The 22,912-nt window shown below is 47.6% G+C and overlaps 2 protein-coding genes across 2 annotated transcripts; one reads left to right on the top strand and one right to left on the bottom strand.

Moving 5' to 3' along the window:
- Positions 1-11,400: 11,400 nt before the first annotated feature.
- Positions 11,401-14,010, top strand: LOC123048497 (probable flavin-containing monooxygenase 1). Its single transcript, XM_044471586.1, has 5 exons — positions 11,401-11,868; positions 12,303-12,540; positions 12,743-12,918; positions 13,016-13,368; positions 13,468-14,010. Exons 1-5 carry the CDS (start codon positions 11,428-11,430, stop codon positions 13,817-13,819), a joined length of 1,560 nt encoding a protein of 519 aa, XP_044327521.1. The 5' UTR covers positions 11,401-11,427; the 3' UTR covers positions 13,820-14,010.
- Positions 14,011-14,561: 551 nt separating this feature from the next.
- On the bottom strand, positions 14,562-18,310 carry LOC123048496 (putative F-box/LRR-repeat protein 23). The gene is made up of 2 exons (XM_044471585.1): positions 17,858-18,310; positions 14,562-15,537 (listed from the first exon to the last, which is right to left on the bottom strand). Exons 1-2 carry the CDS (start codon positions 18,160-18,162, stop codon positions 14,868-14,870), a joined length of 975 nt encoding a protein of 324 aa, XP_044327520.1. The 5' UTR covers positions 18,163-18,310; the 3' UTR covers positions 14,562-14,867.
- Between the last annotated feature and the right edge of the window lie 4,602 nt (positions 18,311-22,912).

Genomic DNA, 22,912 nt, shown 5'->3' with positions numbered 1-22,912 from the left:
CAACCGAGTGATTCTCTTAATGATGGATTCTATGTCCTACACCACATGCTGGAGTACAGACGGGATCACCAGAACTTCACATGTCACCTAGATCCGACGATGCCCATATTCTGCAATGGGCAAAGAACTTAGGAGATATCGAGGATCATCGACTTCGAGCTGAATTCTATCACATCCAGCGCGAACTTGCCCAAATCATCATGAAGGAGGTCGTCAGAAAAACAGGGATGTTCTACGAAGAAGGACAAATGTCGCGGGAAGACATCCGAACAGGCGTAGCCGCTCAGCGTCTCGACCTGAAGCCTTTCACTAAGCTCGGGGACTATCTCCCTGACTTGGATGGATGGCACGACATGTTGGAGTGATTGTCGATATATGACAATGTGTCCGTTTAGTCCATACTATCTGTATGACGAAACTTTGAGTTATGCACGACGAAACTTTATTTGTGATGTAATTAAACTGTCCTCCTCGACTAGCGAAGATCACTCTAGTTAGGGCATTTTGGGTACGATGAACTTTGTTATTTATGCTTATGATATGTTGCTTCTATTTTTGCCAAGTTTGTCTCTTTCTGTTGCTCAACTATATATGTTGCATATCATTGACTCATGTGACGATGCAGGTGTATAGATCATCGATGGCGAAGAAGTGCTACGCTAGGAGTATACGACGAGTGGCCGAAATGTCAGGCCCAGGTGTACCGGTTTCTGGTTTCCGAGCGACAACCAGTAGTTAGTTTAGATTCACGCTAATGCGAGAGAGGGATACGAACTCATGTACTACATAGTTCCGCTCTCACTCAAAGTGATAGCCCTTCTCGCGTATATCATTGTTTAGATGGATGACGATGTAGTTGCAAGTAATCGAGACTTGTATCGTTATTTTCGAGATGATGACGAGAGACCACTTTGTGTTGGATGATGATTATGATGATGACATGATTTGATGAGACTATTTGTATGTATATGCTATGATTACATTTGTATGTGTATGATATGCTAAAGATTATTGTATAAAGCCTATTCAAATACAAAACAAATATGCAGAAAAAAAAACAGAAACTAATAAAACTAGCAATAGCGAGGGGAACAAAGTTAGCAGTAGCGCTCCCTTACCAGTAGCGCTTCCTGCTAAAAAGCGCTGCATATATTAGCAGCAGCGCTCTACACTAAAGCGCGCTACTGCTAGCCATGTATAGCTGTAGCGCCTTATCAGTAGCGCGTCGTCCCGCGCTACTGATAGGCAAAATACCCGCGCTACTGCTAGGGTTTTCCCTAGTAGTGTTAGTACTCTCTTCATACTCCATTTGTTTTCTTTTCTTTAGGCAGTTGGCAATATAAGGATTCTCAATGCAATTTACCACACAAAACATATAAATTTCTTCTAGATCAAAATCAAGAAATCTCTTGAGATTAAATTTTGGAATACCCTTAGTTATACGTTTCATTTCTTCATACCCCAAAAGAAGACTAAGCTCTTTATGATGCTCAAGGGTAATCAAGTTATCACAATTTTTGGACACAATTTGATCATGAAAGAATTTGCATTGGAGATTTAAATGACCACGTTCATTGCAAAGTTCACAAGGATGGCCAAAAAAATTACATCTTTCAGCACAATCATCTAGCCTCTCTTGCAAGTTTTTCGTTTCTAAATATTTATGCTTCTTGCAAAATCTATCTTCCCCTTTTAGTGTGCAAAGGCACTCCCAATTAACTCCACAAAAAGTGACATGCTTATAAGAAACATTTTTGTCATGACTTGTGCTATCATCATTAGCATTTAGAATATTCAAAGAATTCATACTAACAACATTGTAATCATGCTCATCATTCAAATATTTTGTGCCAAACATTTTACCGATTTCTTCTTCTAACAATTGAGCACAATTTTTTGAACCACCATTTTCAAGAAAGATATTATAAAGATGATCAATAATATGATGCAACCTCAATTCCATTCTTTTTAGTTTTCTTTTATGAACCAAACTAATGATAAAACAAGAAACTAAAAGATTCAGTTGCAAGATCTAAGGATATACCTTCAAGCACTCACCTACCCGGCAACGGCGCCAGAAAAGAGCTTGATGTCTACTACGCAAGTTTATTCTTGTAGACACGTGTTGGGCCTCCAAGCGCAGAGTTTTGTAGGACAGTAGGAATTTTCCCTCAAGTGGATGACCTAAGGTTTATCAATCCGTGAGAGGTGTAGGATGAAGATGGCCTCTCTCAAATGACCCTGCAACCAAATACAAGAAATCTCTTGTGTCCCCAACACACCCAATACAATGGCAAATTGTATAGGTGCACTTGTTCGGCGAAGAGATGGTGATAAAAGTGTAATATGGATGGTAGAAATATATTTTTATAATCTGAATAAATAAAAACAGCAAGGTAGCAAATAGTAAACGGGCACAAAAACGGTGTTGCAATGCTTGAAAACAAGGCCTAGGGTCCGTACTTTCGCTAGTGCAATCTCTCAACAGTGCCAACATAGTTGGATCATATGATTATCCCTCAAAGTGCAGCAAAGAATCACTCCCGAGTTCCTATTAGCGGAGAACAAAAGATAGAAAAAATTTGTAGGGTATGAGACCACCTCAAAGCTATTCTTTCCGTTCGATCTATTCAAGAGTTCGTACTAAAATAACACAAAGCTATTTTTTCTGTTCGATCTATCCTAGAGTTCGTACTAAGATAACACCAAAGCAAGTTCATATTCATAATACTCAATCCACACAAAGAACTATAAAGAGACCCCGAAGTTTCCGTCGGAGAAAAACGTGCATCAACCCCTATGCATAGATTCCCAATATCACAGCGGGAATCCGCGAGTTGAATGCCATAACATATATCAAGTGAATCAATAAGATACCCCAATTGTCACCTCAAGTATTCATACCGCAAGACACATATCATGTGTTCTTATCTCTGAATATTCAATCCGACAAGACAAAACTTCAAGGGGTAAAGATTCAATTCATCATAACAAGAGTATAGAGGGTAGAAACATCATATGATCCGACTATATTAACAAAGCCCATGATATAGATCATGAGAGAGAGAGAGATAAAACACATAGCTACTGGTACAAACCCTCAGTCCCGAGGGTGGACTACTCCCTCCTCATCGTGGCGGCCGCCGGGATGATGAAGATGGCCATCGGAGATGATTCCCCCCTCCGAAATGGTGCCAGAAAGGGTCAAGATTGGTTTTCGGTGGTTACAGAGCCTTGCGGCGGCGGAACTTCCGATCTAGGTTAACCCCAAAGGGTTTCAGAATATTTGGGAATTTATAGTGCAAAGAGAGGGTGCGGGAGGCCACCGAGGTGGGCACAACCCACCTGGGCGCGCCCTGGTGGGTTGTGCCCCCCTCGGGGCACCCCCCAGGTGCTGCTCTGGCCCAATGGTTGTCTCCTGGCCCATAAAAAATGTCCGTGGAGTTTCGCGGTGTTTGGACTCCGCTTGATATTGATTTCCTGCGATGTAAAAAACAAGCAAAAAACAGCAGCTGGCACTGGGCACTGGGTCAATAGGTTAGTCCTAAAAAATGATATAAAGTTGCTATAAAATGATTGTAAAACACCCAAGAATGATAAAATGACAGCATGAATACTTCATAAATTATAGATACATTGGAGACGTATCAGGTCAACAAAGAACTACTCACGCATCATCGGAGAGGCACCAATGGAGGTGGTGAACCCCATCTGAGATGGTGTCTAGATTGGATCTGTTGGTTCTGGACTCTGCGGCGGCTGGATGAATATTTCATCGACGCTTCTAGGGTTTCTGAAATATTGGGGTATTTATAGAGCAAAGAGGCGGTCCGGGGGGCACCCGAGGTGGGCACAACCCACCAGGGCGCACCTGGGCCTCCTAGCGCGCCCTGGTGGGTTGTCCCTCCTCGGGACTCCCCCCAGGTGCAACCAGGGCCCAACTTCTTCCTTCTCGTCCATAAAAATTCTCCGTAAAGTTTCGTGGCATTTGGACTCCGTTTGATAAGGATTTTCTGCGATGTAAAAAAGATGAAAAAAACAGCAACTGGCACTTGGCACTATGTCAATAGGTTAGTAACAAAAAATGATATAAAATGACTATAAAATGATTATAAAACATCCAAGATTAATAATAAAACAGCATGGAACAATAAAAAACTATAGACACATTGGAGACGCATCAATAGCTCCACCACTGCACATCGACATCGCCCCAAAGAAGTGGTCCAGAGCTCCCCTTAATAACCCTGCCTCCTTCCAGGCGCGGCCCTCATTCTCAGTCATGTACACTAAAATCTCGGTGATGGTGTAGCACCCTCAAATATGATCATGTTCTAATGTTTCTGCAGCTCAAACAAACCAATAATAATGATGGCGCGGATTTTCTTCTGCAGGTGCCCCTATATATCCTTGCTTAACACCATTTGCCTAGCATCTCATACGCCGGCGGTACCCACTTTTGCTTGCCCAAGGCGGTGCACACGACCGTCCCCAGAGTTCTCTCAATTACAAAACCAAGTAGGATGTGGTTGATGGTTTCAGCATGTTGATCACATAACAGGCATGCATCCTGTACAACATCTATTCTTTAGGGCTAGCCAAGGAAAGAATCGACACTGCAACAGGGCCTTCAGTTGCTATGATAACTCCAAGGTGGGCACCACCTCCCGCCCTGTAAACTTGGCAGCCTGTGCGGACCGGACCAAGAAAACGCCATCCAGCTCCCAAGCCCAACGAATAGTATAGGCAACCCTAGTGTGTAGCCGCACGTTGGCAATTCTTTGCCACAGTACCAAGTATTCCGCCAATGTGCTCAATTTCATGTTGGGATGAATGTCCCTCGCCCAAGCTCCTTTCATAGGAGCAATGCAAACATTTCTTGCCGATCGCACGTGCTATGCAATTATGGCATACATCTCGAGTTCGTAGGCTATCATTCCGACGATCCTCCCAAAACAGCGTACCATGACCGTCACCTATGCAAAGTTTTGTCGCCGTCTTCACTAATGTCACTGATCATCCGACACCCTAATCTCGAGTTCCTTCCATGGCTATATGCCAACTCTTTTCGCCGTCTTAACTAATGTACTTGAATTGCCACACCCATGGCCGCCACAATTTTCATTGGAAGATAACTCCCTAGCAAGTGCACAGTTTCCACCATTAGCCGCCGCTTTGCCGCACCCATGGCCGCCACAGTTTTCAGTGGCAGATCGAGCACTAGAATTGCGTGAATTGGGATCACTAAACTTGCCATAAAAATTTTCTGAAGTTGCCATGTGTTCATGCCACACGTGTGACACTTATCAGGGTCGTAAAAGTATAGTACTCCCATGCTTCCACCTCGTTAGTTTTGATAACCGCGCCATCAATAAAATTTGAAATCTAAATCGATCCGCACATTACTGAACATCAAGCAAACTAAGAACTGAATCAATATTTATTGAAGTTGTAACTGAGCTACTTTTCACCAAGCGCAAGCGATTTACCGTTTATGTTTCTTGAAGGGTCGAACAAATTTGAGTTTATAAGTTTACATTGCACTATGACTGGGTGCATCGTGTTGTTGCCGGAATCGCTACAGTAACTGTAATTCTGAAAAAGTTCAGAGGAGAGGTGGAGACGAACGACAGTGGTTTTTGTGCCGCACTGAAAGTTGCAGCGTTTTCTGTTATTGCTCTCTGCTATATCTCTTGTTACAGCAGTTGACTACTAGCTAGCTACCTCCCGATCCGCCGGCTATGATCCGATTTTGCTGCGCCATCCCACAGCCTCGTCTCACAGCTTTTGCGGATCGGGAGAACAGGTAAAACGCGGGATCGTGTGCAGAGTGCAGCACGCCCGTCCTAGCTACTTGCACGCGCCACATGCGGCCATGCATTATTAACAGAAAAGTAAACTAACCATCGTGACAACAGAGATTACAGGAAGCTAACATTTCACCCCCTTAATCTCTTTGTCCATTCCCAATCCTAGCTACTCCCAGACGCTGCCGTAGCTCGATGAACTGCACCCTGCCCAACGCCTTCGTCAGAAGATCAGCTAGTTGGTCCTTGGTGCCCACATGATCAATTTGCACTTTTCCGGTTTCCATGCAGTCACGGACATAGTGAAACTTGATGTCAATGTGTTTGTTGCGGTCATGGTGAACAGGGTTTTTGCTTAGCTCAATCGCTGATTTATTGTCCACCATCAGTTTGAAGCTCTCCGGTGTCTCTCCCTTCATGTCTACGAGGAGACTGTTGAGCCACACACCCTGACATGTTGCTGCGCATGCTGCCACATATTCTGCTTCACAAGAAGAGAGAGCAACAATTCTCTGTTTCTGGGAGCTCCATGTGATCAGGTTCTTACCGAGGAAGAAGACTTGACCTGATGTGCTCTTCCGATCTCCAACATCTCCCCCATGATCAGAATCACTGAACCCAAGCAAGTGTGCACTGCTGTTTCCTGCTCTGTAGGTGCAGCCATAGCTCATTGTGCCCTTTATGTAACGCAGAATTTGCTTGACGGCTGCCCAATGATGAGTACTTGGTTTCTCCATGAAGCGACTAACGATCCCAACGGCATGAGCTATGTCAGGACGGGTGTTTACCAGGTAACGGAGACTGCCGATAACTTTGCGATACAGTGTTGCATCCACAGGTTTGCCCCCGTCTTCCTTGACCAGCTTCAGTCTGCACTCCATGGGAGTGGTGCAGCTGTTGCAATCACTCATACCAGCCACTTCCAGGATCTTTCCGGCGTAGCTCTGCTGTTTGAGTGTGATCACCCCATCTCCTTGTTCCACTTCTATGCCCAAATAGTAACTGAGACGGCCAAGATCACTATCATCTGAAATAACTGGCACATTTGTCGCTTGAATTCCTCGATCTCTGTCAGACTTGTTCCTGTGATGACAAGGTCGTCTACATAGACACCCACCAGCAAGAAGGATTGCTTGTCACCACGGCGATACACTGCATGTTCGAGAGGGCTTCGGGTAAAACCCAATGACGCCATGGAATCATCAAACTTTGCATACCATGCTCGTGGAGCCTGTCGTAGGCCATACAGTGCCTTCCGCAGCTTCAACACACTCTGGTCCTTGCCAGCGATGACGTATGCCGGCGGCTGTGCCACATAAACCTCTTCACTGAGCTCGCCGTTCAGAAATGCCGATCTTACGTCCATGTGATGAACTTCCCAACCAGAGTGTGCGGCGAGCGCGAGCAGCAGTCTGACAGTTTCAATCCGCGCCACAGGAGCAAAATCTTCCTCAAAGTCCACCCCCTGACGTTGTACATATCCCTTGGCGACAAGGCGGGCTTTGTGCTTGACGATGTTGCCCGCTGGATCGCGCTTGACCCGGTACACCCACTTGAGGCCGATCGCCTTGTGTCCGGCAGGCAGCGAGACAAGTTCCCAGGTCTTGTTGTTGATGATGGACTGCATCTCGCTGTCCATGGCGCCCTTCCATGCCTTGTCCGTGAGGGCCTCATCCACGTCTCGCGGCTCCTCGGCGCTGAACAGACAGCGCACGAGCAAGCAGCTGTCGAACTGATCGTAGACGGCCTCATCCTCTGTTTCAGCCATCACCCCGGACATGCGCCGGTAGCGGCGTGGCTGTCCACTCTCCACGTCGCACCCGTCATCGTGCGTGAGTGGTGTGGCCTACTTCGAGTCTCAAGTCGCCACGGGTGTGCTCAAGGCCGGCGAAGCTGGGTGTGCTGCTGGAGTGGAGGGCCCGGCGTCATGCAGGAGTGCATGGCGTTGGCGTCACGGGCGCCGTGGCCGTAACGGAGCACGGCGTACAGGCGAACGCCTCTCCCGTGTCAACCTTCGTGGCGCCGTGCTCGGTGATGTACTCGACGGTGAACGTGCGTGGTGCGGTGACCACGCTCGGAGCGCTGTGTGCCTCCTAGTTCCAAGCCCTGCTTTCCTCAAACAGCACATCACGCGTCACCTGCACCTTGTTAGTAGTGGGATCATACACCCTGTACCCTTTTGTACCTTCCTCGTAGCCAACGAACACCATGGGCGTTGAGCGGTCAGAGAGTTTTGTGACGCCGGGGCCGATTCTCTTGACATGCACCATGCAACCAAATGTACGCATGTGCTGCACAATGGGCGGTCGTCCGCGCCACGCCTCGTATGGCGTCACTCCGGTGAGACTCCTCGTCGGCGTCCTGTTGAGGATGTACACAGCCGTCCTCACCGCCTCCGCCCAGAAGAGCGCCGGCATGGCCGTGCTTTTCAGCATGGACCGCGCCATCTCGACGATGGTTTGGTTGCGGCGCTCGACAACCCCGTTCTGCTGGGGCGTGTACGGGGCTGTGGTGTAGTGCTTGACGCCATGGTTGATGCAGAACTCCGCGAACTCGCCGGAGTTGAACTCGCTGCCCCGGTCCGAGCGGAACGCGCGCAGTTTGCACTGGCCCTCCGCCTCGGCCATGGTCTTGATCCTTTTGAAGCGCTCGAGCGCCTCGTCTTTCGACTTCAGAAGCTCCACCCACATATAGCGGCTATGATCATCAACGACGAGGATAAAGTACTTGTTACCTCTCGGTGTCGCCGGCGATATCGGGCCGCACAAGTCGGTGTGGACGAGCTCCAGCCCTTTCTCCGCTCGATACGTTGTGGCCCGCGGGAACGGCGATCTGTGTTGTTTCCCAAGTACGCAGCCGTCGCAGTATTCCACCACGCGGTCAATCTCTGGCATGCCCTTGACCATGCCCTTGGTGGACATGGCGCGCAGCGCCCGGAAGTGAAGATGACCCAGGCGCACATGCCAGCGCGAGGTCACGTCGTCACTCTTCGAGAGCAAACAAGTGGGCGTGTCGATCGTGAGTACGCCGGTGTACAGGCACGTCGCCGTGCGCTTGACACGGGCTAGAACACGCCGCGCTGGATCCTGGATCGTCATGATGTCGACCGTGCACCCGCCCTCATCGAGCTGACCCACGGAGAGTATGTTACTCCGCAGGCTTGGGATGTAGAACACCCAGTGAGTGCCTGCTGGTCTCCACTCTGGCCGCGGAACACGACGGAACCACGTCCGCGTATCGCCACGGTCGATCCGTCCCCGAACTTGACAGTGCCATGCACGGTCTCGTCCAGCGTCGCGAACACGTGCCGCTCACCGGTCATGTGGCTGCTCGCCCCTGTGTCGAAGTAGCATACGCCCTCCGGCGACGGCACTGGGACGAGCTTCTCCTCGTTGAGGTAGATGGCCTGCGGCGCGACGACGTGGGCGTGCTGATGCCGGTGACCATGGCCATGAACAGGCCCTGGTCGTGTTCGTCGCCGGCGCGCACTAAATTGGCCTGTTCTTGCTTGCCGGCTTGCTCCTGCTCCCGCAGCCAAGTCCTGCACTCTTTCTTCCAGTGCCCTGGGATGCCACAGTGGTGGCACTTTCCTTTCTTTCTCTTGCCGCCGGATCCGCCAGAGCCGCCTGCCCCGGCGTTCCCCGGCGCGCTCTTGCCAGCGCCCTGGGCCTTGGCCTTGCCGGGCGCCTTGCTGTTGCCGGTGTTGCCGCCGCCACCGCCTGACGACGAGCCTCCGCCGCCGCCCGCCTTCTCGCGGGCCAGCCACTCCTCATGAGTGAGCAAGAGGCGCCCGGCGTTCTGCGCTCCATTGTCGAGGTCGTAGTGGTCCTCGCAGGCGGAAAGGCGGCCGACGAGCTCCTCGATGGTCATGGTTTTCAGATCGATCAGGGACTCAATCGCCATGGCCATCGGGCGGTACCGCCGCGGCACCACGTGAAGGAATTTCTGGACCGCCTTGTGCTCGGAGACCGGGTCGCCGTACAGCTCCAGATCGGCGACTAGGGCCGAAAGCCGCAACCCGAAATCCTCGACGGACTCGCCGTCCTTGAACCTGAGATCTTCGAACTCCCGCCGGCGCACCTGCGCCTTGGCCTCGCGGGCGCGCTCGCTGCCCATGCGCATGGTCTTGATTGTCTCCCACGCCTTCTTCGCCGTGTCCTTGGCGGCCAGCACGCGCAGCATCTCCGGCGGGACGCCGGTCAGAAGGATCTGTAGCGCACGCCGGTCATCGTTCTCGTCGGCGGCGTCGTCGGTCACCGCACACCAGACGCGGGCGACCTGCAGCTTGACCTGCATCACCAGCGCCCACTCCTGGTAGTTGGTGCGCGTCAGCATCATCGACGTCCCCGTCTCCTCGCGCACGACGCGCTCCACCACACGGAGCTCGCCGCTGCCGCTGCCGGTGAGGCGCGCGAGCGGCGCCTTGGACGACGGTGTCTTGCTCTTCTTCTCCTCCGTTTCCGAGTCCGACATGACCGCAGTGGATCAAACACCACTCGATCAACCAGGCGCAAGATCAAACACCTGCTGCTCTGATGCCAACTGTTGTTGCCGGAATCGCTACAGTAACTGCAATTCTGAAGAAGTTCAGAGGAGAGGTGGAGACGAACGACAGTGGTTTTTGTGCCGCACTGAAAGTTGCAGCGTTTTCTGTTATTGCTCTCTGCTATATCTCTTGTTACAGCAGTTGACTACTAGCTAGCTACCTCCCGATCCGCCGGCTATGATCCGATTTTGCTGCGCCATCCCACAGCCTCGTCTCACAGCTTTTGCGGATCGGGAGAACAGGTAAAACGCGGGATCGTGTGCAGAGTGCAGCACGTCCGTCCTAGCTACTTGCACGCGCCACATGCGGCCATGCATTATTAACAGAAAACTAAACTAACCATCATGACAACAGAGATTACAGGAAGCTAACACATCACTCAATGCAGAGGCCAGGGCTTACTCTACTTTTCAAAAAGAATAAGTTTACAGTGTGCTGGATGCATCTTTTCGTACTAAATTCATGATCTAAAGAGTTCTCATAGCTTTTCGTTTCTTTTTCTTATCAATTTTGTTAAAACACATCTAGATGTGTTCTAGGTGTTACATACCTAAGTTATATGTCATTGATTTTATGCGAAAATCTGTGTGGGTATTTTATTATTTTATTTTTGATTGAGTCACTCTCTCATGTGAAATAATTAGGATACATCTGTCCTAGACAGACTTTTTTAATAGCTTAATCTGCACTGTGGAGCACTCACTGCCTATCGATAATTTCTCGAGTGTGCTACATATCGTACACGTATATATACATGTGCGTGGCCTGGTACGTGCTACATGCAACACATGCAACGTATACACGTGCCACGGTTTCTTCAGCGACAAGGCCTATCATCGTGGCTGGACAATTGATGCCATATTTGCTCAGCAAAGACTAAGAGTGGACTCGGGACGAATGATAACAAAAATAACACGTCAGATCGAATGGCGCGGTGCTTTAAATATGTTATCCAAATCCAAGAATTTCAACAAAGCACGTGGTGCAAAACTGCTCTCTGGCCACATATATGACCACCATCTAGCCACACCATCAAACACACACGCTCCTACTCGTAAACTAGCAGTGGCCGCAATGGAGAAGAAGAGGGTGGCCATCATCGGAGCCGGCGTGAGCGGGCTGACGGCGTGCAAGCACCTGCTGGAGCGCGGCTGCCGGCCGGCGGTCTTCGAGGCGGACAAGCTCCTGGGCGGCGTGTGGGCGCGCGCCCCGGACTGCACGTCGCTGCAGTCGGAGCGGCCCATGTACCAGTTCTCCGACTTCCCGTGGCCGGAGTCCGTGACGGAGGTCTTCCCGGACCGCCGCCAGGTCGCCGACTACCTCGACGCCTATGCCCGCCACTTCGGCGTGCTCGATTGCGTCAGGTTTGGTCACCGGGTGGTCGGAATGGAGTATGTCGGCGTCGGTGAGGAGGAGGTGGTGGAGTGGGAGGAGTGGGCCGGGTGCGGCGAGGCGTTTGGTTCTGGCGAGGGTGAGTGGCGTCTCAACGTGGCCAACGCCGAGGGCAACATCGAGGTACAGATATGGATTGATCGACGAACTAGAGTTTTTCTAGATGAAGTACTACCTAGTTGATCCATCATCCATGCCTCTGTCGACCGTGTTTGTATGGTTTTCACGGTCAATGAGATTTAGATGAAATTAATTGAATTTTAGTAGAAAGTGAAATATTTAGCTTTCGGCCAAAATACATAAGCAATTTCAGTAGTACACATCAATTCAAATATCTTATTAAATATTTTTCAACAAAAAAATTTGGTTAAATCCTACTGTTTCAGTCCTTCAACCAAAATGCGAACCGATATCACTGTTGTTGCTAAAAGATTTCTGAAACTGAAAGTGAAAACCACTTTGCTTCCATCAATTTTCCAACCCCTAGCTTGTAATGTCCCTTTTCAATCAGTGAAGATAATGATATATTAGATGCATCATATTTTTCCTATCCCCAGATACACGTGGCAGACTTTGTGGTCCTTTGTATTGGGAGGTTTAGCGGTGTGCCCAACATACCCACATTCCCTCCAGGCAAAGGTCCAGAAGAATTTGATGGGCAGGTGATCCACACCATGGATTATGCCAAAATGGGCACCAAGAAAGCTAATGAGATGTTAAAGGGCAAGCGCGTAACTGTCATTGGCTACTTGAAATCAGCCCTTGACGTAGCCGCTGAATGTGCAGATGTAAATGGTACACAATCCTACGGCTATAATTTATTTCTCCCTTGCGCAGAAGTAACTATAAGTTCTCACGATTTTTGTTGGTATGACAAACAATAGGGCCGTTTTTAGCAATTCGATGAAATTGTGTACATTGTCTGTCATTATTACATTGCCTGAATTCTAACATTTATCCTGGATGAGAACTTAGATAAAACTTACTGGTCCTGCAGGTACTGAACATCCGTGTACAATGGTTGTCCGAACAAAGCACTGGATCATACCAAGCTACTATGCTTGGGGTTTTCCTATATCAAACTTGTATCTAAATCGCTTCTCTGAATTCCTCATTCACAAGCCCGGCGAGGGCTTCCTCCTATGGCTCTTGGCCACCATCTTGACTCCCCTGGTACTGAAAGTCAGCATGTTATTTTGCGTTGATGTAATTTACACTTAGGTTTCAAACTAAATCGACATACGCTTAATTCTTGTTTGTATATGAATAGAGGTGGTTATTCTCAAAGTTTGCTGAGAGCTACTACTCCATCCCCATGAAGAAGCATGACATGGTGCCTGAGCATAGCTTCTTTGAGGCACTAGCGACATGCTTGATTGCCATTACACCAAAGGATCACTACAAGAGACTAGACGAAGGCAGCATTGTTCTGAAGAAGTCCAAGACCTTTAGCTTCTGCAAGGAAGGTGTACTTGTTGAAGGTGAATCTTCGCCGATAAAGAGCGATATAGTGATCTTCGGAACGGGATTCAAGGGAGACCAAAAGATCACAAACATGTTTACTTCAGAATACTTTCAGAGTATTGCAGTTGGGCCAACATCCTCGACGGTACCTCTCTACAGGTTACTTTACTATTGCTACCTGGCTTTTGTGTACATGTGTACCTGATTTCCAATCTAGATCAGGTTATTGAATATACTCTTCATTTTTTTTTTATTCAGGGAGTGCATACATCCTAAGATTCCACAGCTCGCGGTCCTCGGTTATTCAGAGAGTTTGGCGAATCTGTACACTGCAGAAATTCGGGCCAAATGGATGGCACATTTCATTGATGGTGGATTCAAATTACCAAGTGTGAAAGCAATGCAGAGTGATATCCTTGAGTGGGAGAAGTTCATGAAGCGCTATTCTCGTGTCTACTTCAGGAGGTCCTGTATTGGGCTACTTCACATCTGGTACAATGATCAACTATGTCAGGACATGGGATGCAACCCGAGAAGGAAGAATAGCATTTTAGCTGAATTATTTGAGGTATATGGTCCCCGTGATTATGTTAATCTTCACCCCAAGTAAGAGGAGGTCTTGGTAGGATTCTTATGTGCAGCTCATATGTTCTGAGCAATCCATGTGGGTTATATCAACTTAGTATGTTTTTTTGTGTATTTTCGAACCTGATTATCCTTTATGGTCGATCATATGATATTTTGATAAATAATGATTCTGTGATGAACATACATCAGATATCTTAAACAAATGATATTTTGATAAATTATGATTCTGTGATGAACATATATCAGATATCTTAAACTGAGAACATCTCGATATGAGAAAATGAACCACGCGCATGGTTAAATCAGCTTTGCCTTCCGCAAGTGACTGGTGACACACAGAATATGTTTGATCTCTACAAGCTTTAGGCAGGAATTCTACTATTCTTCTAACCATCTAGACTAGGATTAATCCATCCAAAAACACCCGCCTATTATGTCAGCCAAGAGGCAGGGCAAATAAGGAAACGCTCCATGGGAGATAAGTATGTTTCTAACTACATGGTTCAATCTAGCATAAAGGATGTGCAACGCCAACCTTTTCTAGTGTTGCACAGATATATTCCAAATCAAATAATAACCATTTCTAGTGTTCCACTTGAGCTACTCCATGTGACAAACCAAATAATGGCTGCCTATTGCGACTGAGCGCACGAGACAACATCCCATTATTGCAAGCAACTACGACGAGCTTGCGGTCTTTGCTGGCCACCGACGTCTATGGCATTGCGCCATTTTGAGAGGATTCAGTGGCCACGATGGGGGCAAACACAAAGAAACCTAAATCATAACAGGGGTGCCATACTTCATTACAAGAATCCAATTCCATGACAAGTCACAAGGCAGCACAAACTACAAGTCAAAAGAGTGATAATCGAACAACCCAGTCTCACAGCAAGAGGATGGATTAGTTTCTTGCAAAAAATGTGAGAAACAAACAGGTGACACGAACACAAGAGAATCACACATAACAGAGTGCTCGAACCCCACTTCAAGGATTTCATTCAACAACAGGTGAACAGCACATCATTTCAGCTCCAAATCCCACCAAAGTGAAAGCCCATGGTCACCGTTTAGGTGTCATCGACATCATCATACATGGCAGATTCTGAGCCGACATCATCATAATCATCCACATAATTGAATTCACCATCAGCATCATCATCATCATCATCCATGACCACATCCAGCAAATCATCGTGCATATCAACCTCAAAATCAGAACCAGAGTAATCCTCACTGTAATCCTCACTGTCAACATAGGCCCAGTACTTGAAATCAGAGATGGAATCATGAGGAAGCTTAAGGTTTCTAATTCTAGCACACTTTGATTTCATTGCATCATCAATTTGGAGGTTGTAACACATGCGTATGTCAAGTGATTCAAGGTGAGGGCAATGGTCAAGGATTGCCATCAGTCCATCATTAGTTATCTCGCTGCCAATCAACTGAAGGACTTGGAGACGAGGCATACTGTTAGCAATCCATGATGCTTCTGGGTCAATCTCCATGCGCTCATAGGCTGCATCAAACCGCTTATGAAAATCAGCCCAGCGTTCATTTAGCCTAAAGCATTTCAGTTGTGAGCGGCTTTTGTCAACTAACTCGCAAAAATTGCCATACAATGAGCAGAACGAAATATCCAGTTCTTCAAGCTGAGGAAGGAGATTAATTGCCTCTGCCAACCCTTTATCAGATACTTTATCACAAAAGCTGATTTGAAGGCTCTTCAATGAGAATGATCTGCATTGAGACATGGTAAGTTTTTAACCAGCTCAAACATTTAAGCTATATCAAATCGAAACATGCTTTCCAAGCTTACAATGAGAAATATCACTGGAACAACATAACCAATTGAAATCCATGTGAAAACAAAACATTCTATGATGTTGGACTCATCATAATCTTCAAAAAGGTTGATAACTGCAGTCACATGCAAATGAACTTTAACGTGCAGTTCTAACAAAGTACCACATGACTTGATACTGTGTGTTCTACATATCACATTCAGTCAAACGATGAGAAGAAGAGCAGAAGAGGGCAATGAAACATGTGTCAGGTCGCGTCCGCCCTACAGCAGGCGCAAATTCAAGCCTAAACTAGGTTCCGCTAATGACGTGTGGTCCAAGAAGAGAGTTCCTTACTTTCTACTCCTATCACGCCGGCCACTCTTTCTCTCTCTGCTCAAAAACCATGGGTAAACGAGGTGTACAGTTTCGTCCCTCCTATAGTCCTATCAGCCACAATCAGAATCTTCGCTCAACCAAAACCTTTATACCCCAAGCCTATGACACCATGCTTCTGGTAGATATCGAACTTGGTATATCCAGCAAATTCAATCATCATCAATAAAACTGAGATCACTTTATTTCAATGCACCAACAGATCAACACAACGAAAAGAAAATATGAACTCTGACTAGCACTACGCTTACCAAGCAAAAAGATGGTTGCTTTGTATTAGCGGACTGTAACATTATTTCAGAGGAATAAAATCATACCCTTTTCGCAAAAAAAAAAAGATGGCCACAAGAATATAAAAAAAATGGTCAGCTTAGGCTTCTTGCTTCAGAGAGGGGATATAGAAGTTGCAATACCATGTCAGAAAGTAGCTACTAACAGTTAGCAGTTACACATTTATTTTATTACATAGTTGTTGACTGATTGTTATTACTACATGATACAGATTTACACAAAGGGTATGGAATGTGCACTCAGCAAAGGGCCTTCAACAATTTGTATGAAGGAAATGTTGAAGAGGAGGCCCAGTGCAACAAATATGAACCAATTCGAGTGTGTAGTTAACTAAATGAAATGTGCAGGCTCACTAAAACGTCCAGCCTTTAAGTACAATGGTTATTTTGCACACAGAAGTCACACAATCAGCACAGAGCCAACCTACATCTTTATTTTGAAGTGTTCCTTCTACACTCCAGTTAATACAGAAGGTAGAACATGTACCATGTCAGCTGTATGACTCTTATCATCTACTCAAAAACATTTAATAACATATAATGCTAGTTAACCATGCAGCTCAGACCATTAAAGTGATTATTTGTGGTCTACAGTTCAAGAATACTTGGACCTTTACAGCAAGTAAATCAACAGGAGAAGGTAATTTGCTGTCAACCAACAAAAATATTCAGATGGCCTTTTGCCCTGTGAAGTCTCCATGCTGAAACGCACCTACCCTTGTATGTTTTAGGGATCAATCCATATATTTGTAAGTCTCAGCAATCCTGCTACTGGCACTTTGGCAGAGAGTAGTAGGAACAGGTCAATTCACTCTGGGATGACAAACCTTCACTATTCTACTCTATATACATTTTCTGGGTTGCTCCCATTTTTATCCCGAGCTACGCGCCAAGCAGCGTTTACCAAGGTACATTGAGTCACACAGAGACACAGCACTAGAGACTCCCGCGATATATTCTAAGCATTTTACTGCTGAGTGCCATTTTACTCCCTCCAATTTTATTAGGTTATTACAAAAGGCTTTTTTGGTACTAAAAGTAGAATTGTCAGAAAAGATAAGGAAATGAAAGGATATTTACATACTCTATATACTGATCTTGCGCCAATTAACCCACCCGTGCTATCAGCATGCCATTTGATCTTAACCTAACCAACACCTAATCTTCTGTAGGAAATACTGATTACCACTTGCACAATTTCAGAAATTTTAGACAAGTTCGTTTGTGTTGGTGAACCCCAATTTGATAAACCAACGGTTCACATCAGAAGCCACCACAAGGTTTGAGGTTGAAACAGAGAACAAATTCCTTGCAGAAATAAAAGGATGCAGAAGAATGGTTGTCAAATCAAACAGCAGAAAGGTCCATTTTCTAAGCAAGAGCAAACATATATCACCAGCAGCTTATGTCTTAAGAAGATACAGATATGCGTTTTAATTTACGAGGAGTACGATCAAAAAAGGTACTAACTAACAGAGACTCGCATTTACATATAAATTTGGTCATCAGAGCCAATCAACGAAATTATTTGCAATCTCAAGAAAGAAATGGGCATGTATGTAACAGGAGGAAGAGGAAAGATGTCGCAACCTGTCTGCGATGTAGCGGAGGAGGAGGTCAGTGACGAAGGTGTCGGCCCAGAAGGCCTCCATGGTGCCAGCGGCGCGGTCGACGGCGGCGCAGGCCATGGCCCCGGCCTCCAGGACGTCTCCATCGTGGGTCATCTCGACGCGACGCCACAGCGTGGTGTCGCTGTCGGCGAGACGGCGCCACGCGTGGCATACCTGCCCGGCTCCCGTGAGGAGGTCGGCCGCGTCCAGCTTCCCGAATATGGTGGAGAGCGCGTCTGACTGCATCCCGGCCCAGTCGCGGCTCTCGCCCTCCTCCTCCTCCATGGGTGGCGAGGCAGCGGCGGCGGTGAGGTGGGGCTAGGGTTTGCCAGGAGAGGAAGAATAGGCAAGTGGTCGGCTTGGGGGTTATGCCAACTCCAACGCACCACCTCATGCGGTCCGCGTGTGTCTGTTTGGCCCGAACGGACAGACGGCACGGCCCAACGCGCGACCACATCCGTTTTTTTATCTATTTGACGTCTGGCCCGCTCTATTTCCGACGCAAACTTGCGTCTAGTTTGCATTCACACGGACGTCGAACGGATGCCTACGCGCCCGCCTCAGGCCCGCGTGGCAGTCGTCCACCTACCTCCACCGTCCACATTTATAGCGCACGCGCGGGTGGTCCTTTTAATGTGGAAGCCGTGGACTGGTGGGACTCCACACTTTCACTCCCGGCGATGCGTGCCTCCTCGAAGACCGACACGCTCGCCTTCTTCAAACCCTAGTTCCACCTCGCCGCCGGCCACCATCGGATGGCATTCAATCTCCGGCAGCAAGGGTAGGCACGACCACGAGGCCGGCTCTTCCTCCGGCCGTTATCGCCGCTCCACCCCTTCACCTCCACCTCCACCTCCGGCACCCGCATTCCACACCGCGTCGTCGGTGGCCTGACCTCGCATGAGGCCGTACGTGAAGGCGGAGATTTGCAAGCGTTACTGGGAGTCGGGCACGCCACTGCCATGGCGTGACTTGCACCTCCCCAATAACTGGCATCTCTCCGCGGATCAGGTGCCCATCCCACCGATCCCGGTGAGTGGCCACACTCGGCACTAGGAGATCGCCCGCCGTCGGGCCTGCCTGCCGACGGACCTCGTCAACGACTGGAAGTACGCCGTGGACTCGCCGTTGTGGGACACGTGGCTCCGCAACAAGCACGATCTACGTCGGCAATCGTTCTTTGTCGGTCATGCTCCGAGCCCCGCCCCGCCGCGAGCGCACTGCCAGCCCTCCCCAACCACGTGGATTTAGGCTGGTCCGCGACATGACACCAACGCCATATACCCGTCGCCGTCCCAGCCACCACCCGCTCAGATGATAGCCGAAAAGGAGGAGGAGCTGGTGAGGCGGGTCATGGAGGACTCCCTCCACACCCACGACGAGGCCCAGTGGCAGGGCCTCGAACACATGATAGCCCTCTCCGCGGCCGGCGACGTCGTCACCTCAGAGTTCAACGTCGTGGTGAAGGAGGAGGCCATGGAAGACGTGCAGCAGGAGGAGGAGGAGGAGCCCGCACAATGGAACCCGACACTGGTCGGCCAGAAGTGGTTCTGGATGGAGACGGTCCCGTGCACACAGGAGCTCGTGCACGGCGAGGCCTAGTCACTATCCCCTCCACAAGAATAGGTGGTGCAGCCGCCTTCGCCCATGCCTCTCGCCTGGCAGGGACCGCCGCCCCATGCACGCTGAGGTCCGATCACCGTCCCCGCCACAGGAAGAGGTGGTGCAGGCGCCTCTGCACCCGCCTCCGTCCGCGCCTCCCACCTGGCAGGGGCCGCCGCCCCACCTATGGACACCCCGCCGCCCTACATCAACCTCACAGGCAACGAGGACGATGACGGCGGCGGCAACTGAAGGCAACGGCAGCCATGGCGGCAACGTGCTTCTAGTTTTTTTTATGTCATTTTAATTTGAAGTATGTTTAAGAATGTGCTGGACTAGAATTGGGCGGTTTATGTGAATATTTAAGGTTTTTAAATTATTTTGCAATGTCTATTCGGGATGGATTTGGGTGAAATTTGCTAGTCCTTTTGGAGGACAATTTGGGATGCGGCGGCCTTGGGCGCACTGACGGCCAAACGACCGCATCCGGACAAAGCGTGTCCGTTTGCCACCCCCAAACGGACGAAATCTGGATAAAACAGACGCCCGTTTGGGTTTGTGCGTTAGAGTTGGCCTTACGTGAGAAAAGTAAGCGGGGAGAAAGAGAAGTGAAACAATTTTTTCTCAGCTAATGTAGAAACAGATTTGTGCCCCTCGAACATATTTAGGTACCATCAAATTGGCATTGCTAAATTTTCCCTCAAAGAGATTTGGCATTGATAAATACTCCCTTCATTTTTATTTAGTTCGCGTATTAGTTTTGGTCAAAGCCAATCTTTATAAACTTTGATAAAGTTTATAAACCAAAGTATTAACATATACAATAACAAATCAATACTATTAGATTCATTGTTGAATGTACTTTCACATCATATAAATTTGTTATGGTAAATGTTTATATTGTTTTCTATGAACTTGGTCAAACTTCGTGAAGTTTGACTTCAGCAAATGTAATATGCAGAGTAAATAAAAACAAAGGAAGTATGAAATAAAATACATATACATTTGTAAAAGGGCAGCGCTAGGTGCCGGTAGCATCCCGTGCGTCGTTGTGTTGACTCCTAACCATCGGATCAGCTACGTTTCGTCTTCAACCCCGCACGAGAGGGTGGAAAGGAAAAAAGAGAGGAGGGGGCGCGCCCCAGCGCGCCGCTGCACCCGCCCGTCCCCAGCTTGGATTGGACAACCAGAGCCCCGCTCGCCGCCTTGTCGTCGGACGGCGCTCCATTCCAGCAAAAAGCCAACGACGATCTAGCTAAAACGCATTCGCTGGATCAAGCACCCGCGAAGCCTGGTTCTAGCAAAAAACGCCGTTGCTCCCCTCGTAGGTTGTAGCTCACTACAGATGGCAACAATTTGGGCCACCATGTGAAGAGGAAAGATGTCGCAACCTGTCGGAGATGTAGCGGAGGAGGCAGTCAGTGACGAAGGTGTCGGCACAGAAGGCTTTCATGGTGCCAGCGGCGCAGGCATGGCCCCGGCCTTCAGGATATCTCCATGGTGGGTCATGTCGACGCGACGCCACAGCGTGGTGTCTCTGTCAGCGAGACGGCGCCACGCGCGGCGTGGCAGACCTGCCTGGCTCCCGTGAGGAGGTCGGCCGCGTCCAGCTTCCCGAATAAGGTGGAGAGCGCGTCTGACTACATCCCGGCCCAGTCGCGGCTCTCGCCCTCGTCCGTGGCGAAGCGGCGGCGGCGGTGAGGTGGGGCTAGGGTTTGCCTTTTTTTTAGGGGTGAGGCGAGTGGTCGGCTTGGGGTTTGCCGGTTCGGTGAAAAAGAGAAGCAATGGGGAGAGATACTTCAGATTTTTTTTAATTGGGTATTTTATTTTAATTCTTTTAACATAGTACACGCACAGATACTCAGTGGCAGAGAGACAAAATAATTTTAAGGTGGGGCGGACTTTGAAGCATAAAAAACTTTGATGCAGAACAAAAATAACTAAAATAGTCGGTCAGTATAACAATGCACACTAATATTTTTATGTGTCCCCACACAAAACTTTCTTTATGTAATCCAAAAAAAAATACAATGAAAGTGCAGATATATTTAAGTACAAACAAAATATAACGAAAGTTCTATCACCACTCGATATTTTTCTTGTTTCGGTATTGTCTGCAGATTTGTTTCATGAAGATTCTATTCTGTATTTTTTATGTCACATTGGATGGTGTTGGCAAGTAGGCGGCTCTGCATCTTGCCAATTCCATTTCTAATAGGCATCAGCCCCCTGTGTTCTGGACAACGAAGGTTACATGCATAATTACCTAATCATGTAGCAATTCTGAGTGAGGCACGTGCATTATGATTGGATATTGAAGCGACCCCGCCATTTTATATGACTCTCAAAGAACTATACAGTTATATTTGGTATTGCTTTCAGTATTAGAGAAGCATAGAAACTAAACTGCAGGGCTTACTATATTCTTATGTGACATTCCTCTATGCCATTGTGCCATACTATTTATTTTGAGCAACCTTTCTATGCTATTTTCTTGGACAGTTTTTAGTGTAATCTGTAGCGCCTCAATATATGGTAATCAACTGCAAGCTTCGGTATATTTTTTTTTCTCATGTTGTATTCATTTTATAAGCTATGTTACTTTAGCAATCAAATAGAATCAGGCACAAGCTCTAGTTAGTCCTGTGTAAAAACAGATGTACAAGTGTCGACTATGGATTCCTTATTTTGTCTGTTTCAGACTTGGGATCATTGGGAAAAGTGTGGACCATGGATTCATACCAGAACTGGACTGACCATGGCACATCTTCACAAACGAGTCATGGCGTTGGCAACAATATTCAAGATTTCATGTTCCCTTCATTTCCAAACATGACTCTTTAAAGGCAATATGAACGTTCATCATTTATGTGAGGGATATGAAAGATGGTTCAAAAGTAAAAGGTTTTATGCCACCGGATCATCATAATTGGGGAGGAGTGTCGATCGTGTCTATTTATAAATCCATCCTACTATTCGCAGTTTCTGTAGTTCAACAAAATGACACAATTTGAGGGATGATGCTTTTTTGTTTACAATAGGTGATAGATCCGATTCGAGGTGTACTTTGAATGACCGCATAACTTAGTGTTTCTTTGTGCAGCATGATTATGTCAGAAATACAATGATGGAGACAGGAGGAAGATTTTTGAAATAGCAAACATGTCTGAATGTTATTTTGTGCATATACTAGAAGTGAAGAGATTGTCTTGCAGAGATCAATTTTATTGAGCTTGGAGAAAAAGGTGAGAGGTTCCACTTTATTTGATGACAATGTTCACAACGCATCTTAAATTTTGGATAGAAATGAACCCATAAAGGATTCAACAATGTATGTCTTCATAGTATGAATTGTGCGGTGTTCTAAATAGCCCAAAGATGTTAAATATTACAACTGCGTTCAGCCGTTCACCTCTTGTTTTTAGAGAGCTGA

This window comes from Triticum aestivum, chromosome 2D, assembly GCF_018294505.1.
Source record: "Triticum aestivum cultivar Chinese Spring chromosome 2D, IWGSC CS RefSeq v2.1, whole genome shotgun sequence".
NCBI lineage: Eukaryota > Viridiplantae > Streptophyta > Magnoliopsida > Poales > Poaceae > Triticum > Triticum aestivum.
This window is presented reverse-complemented; position numbering and strand designations above follow the sequence as displayed.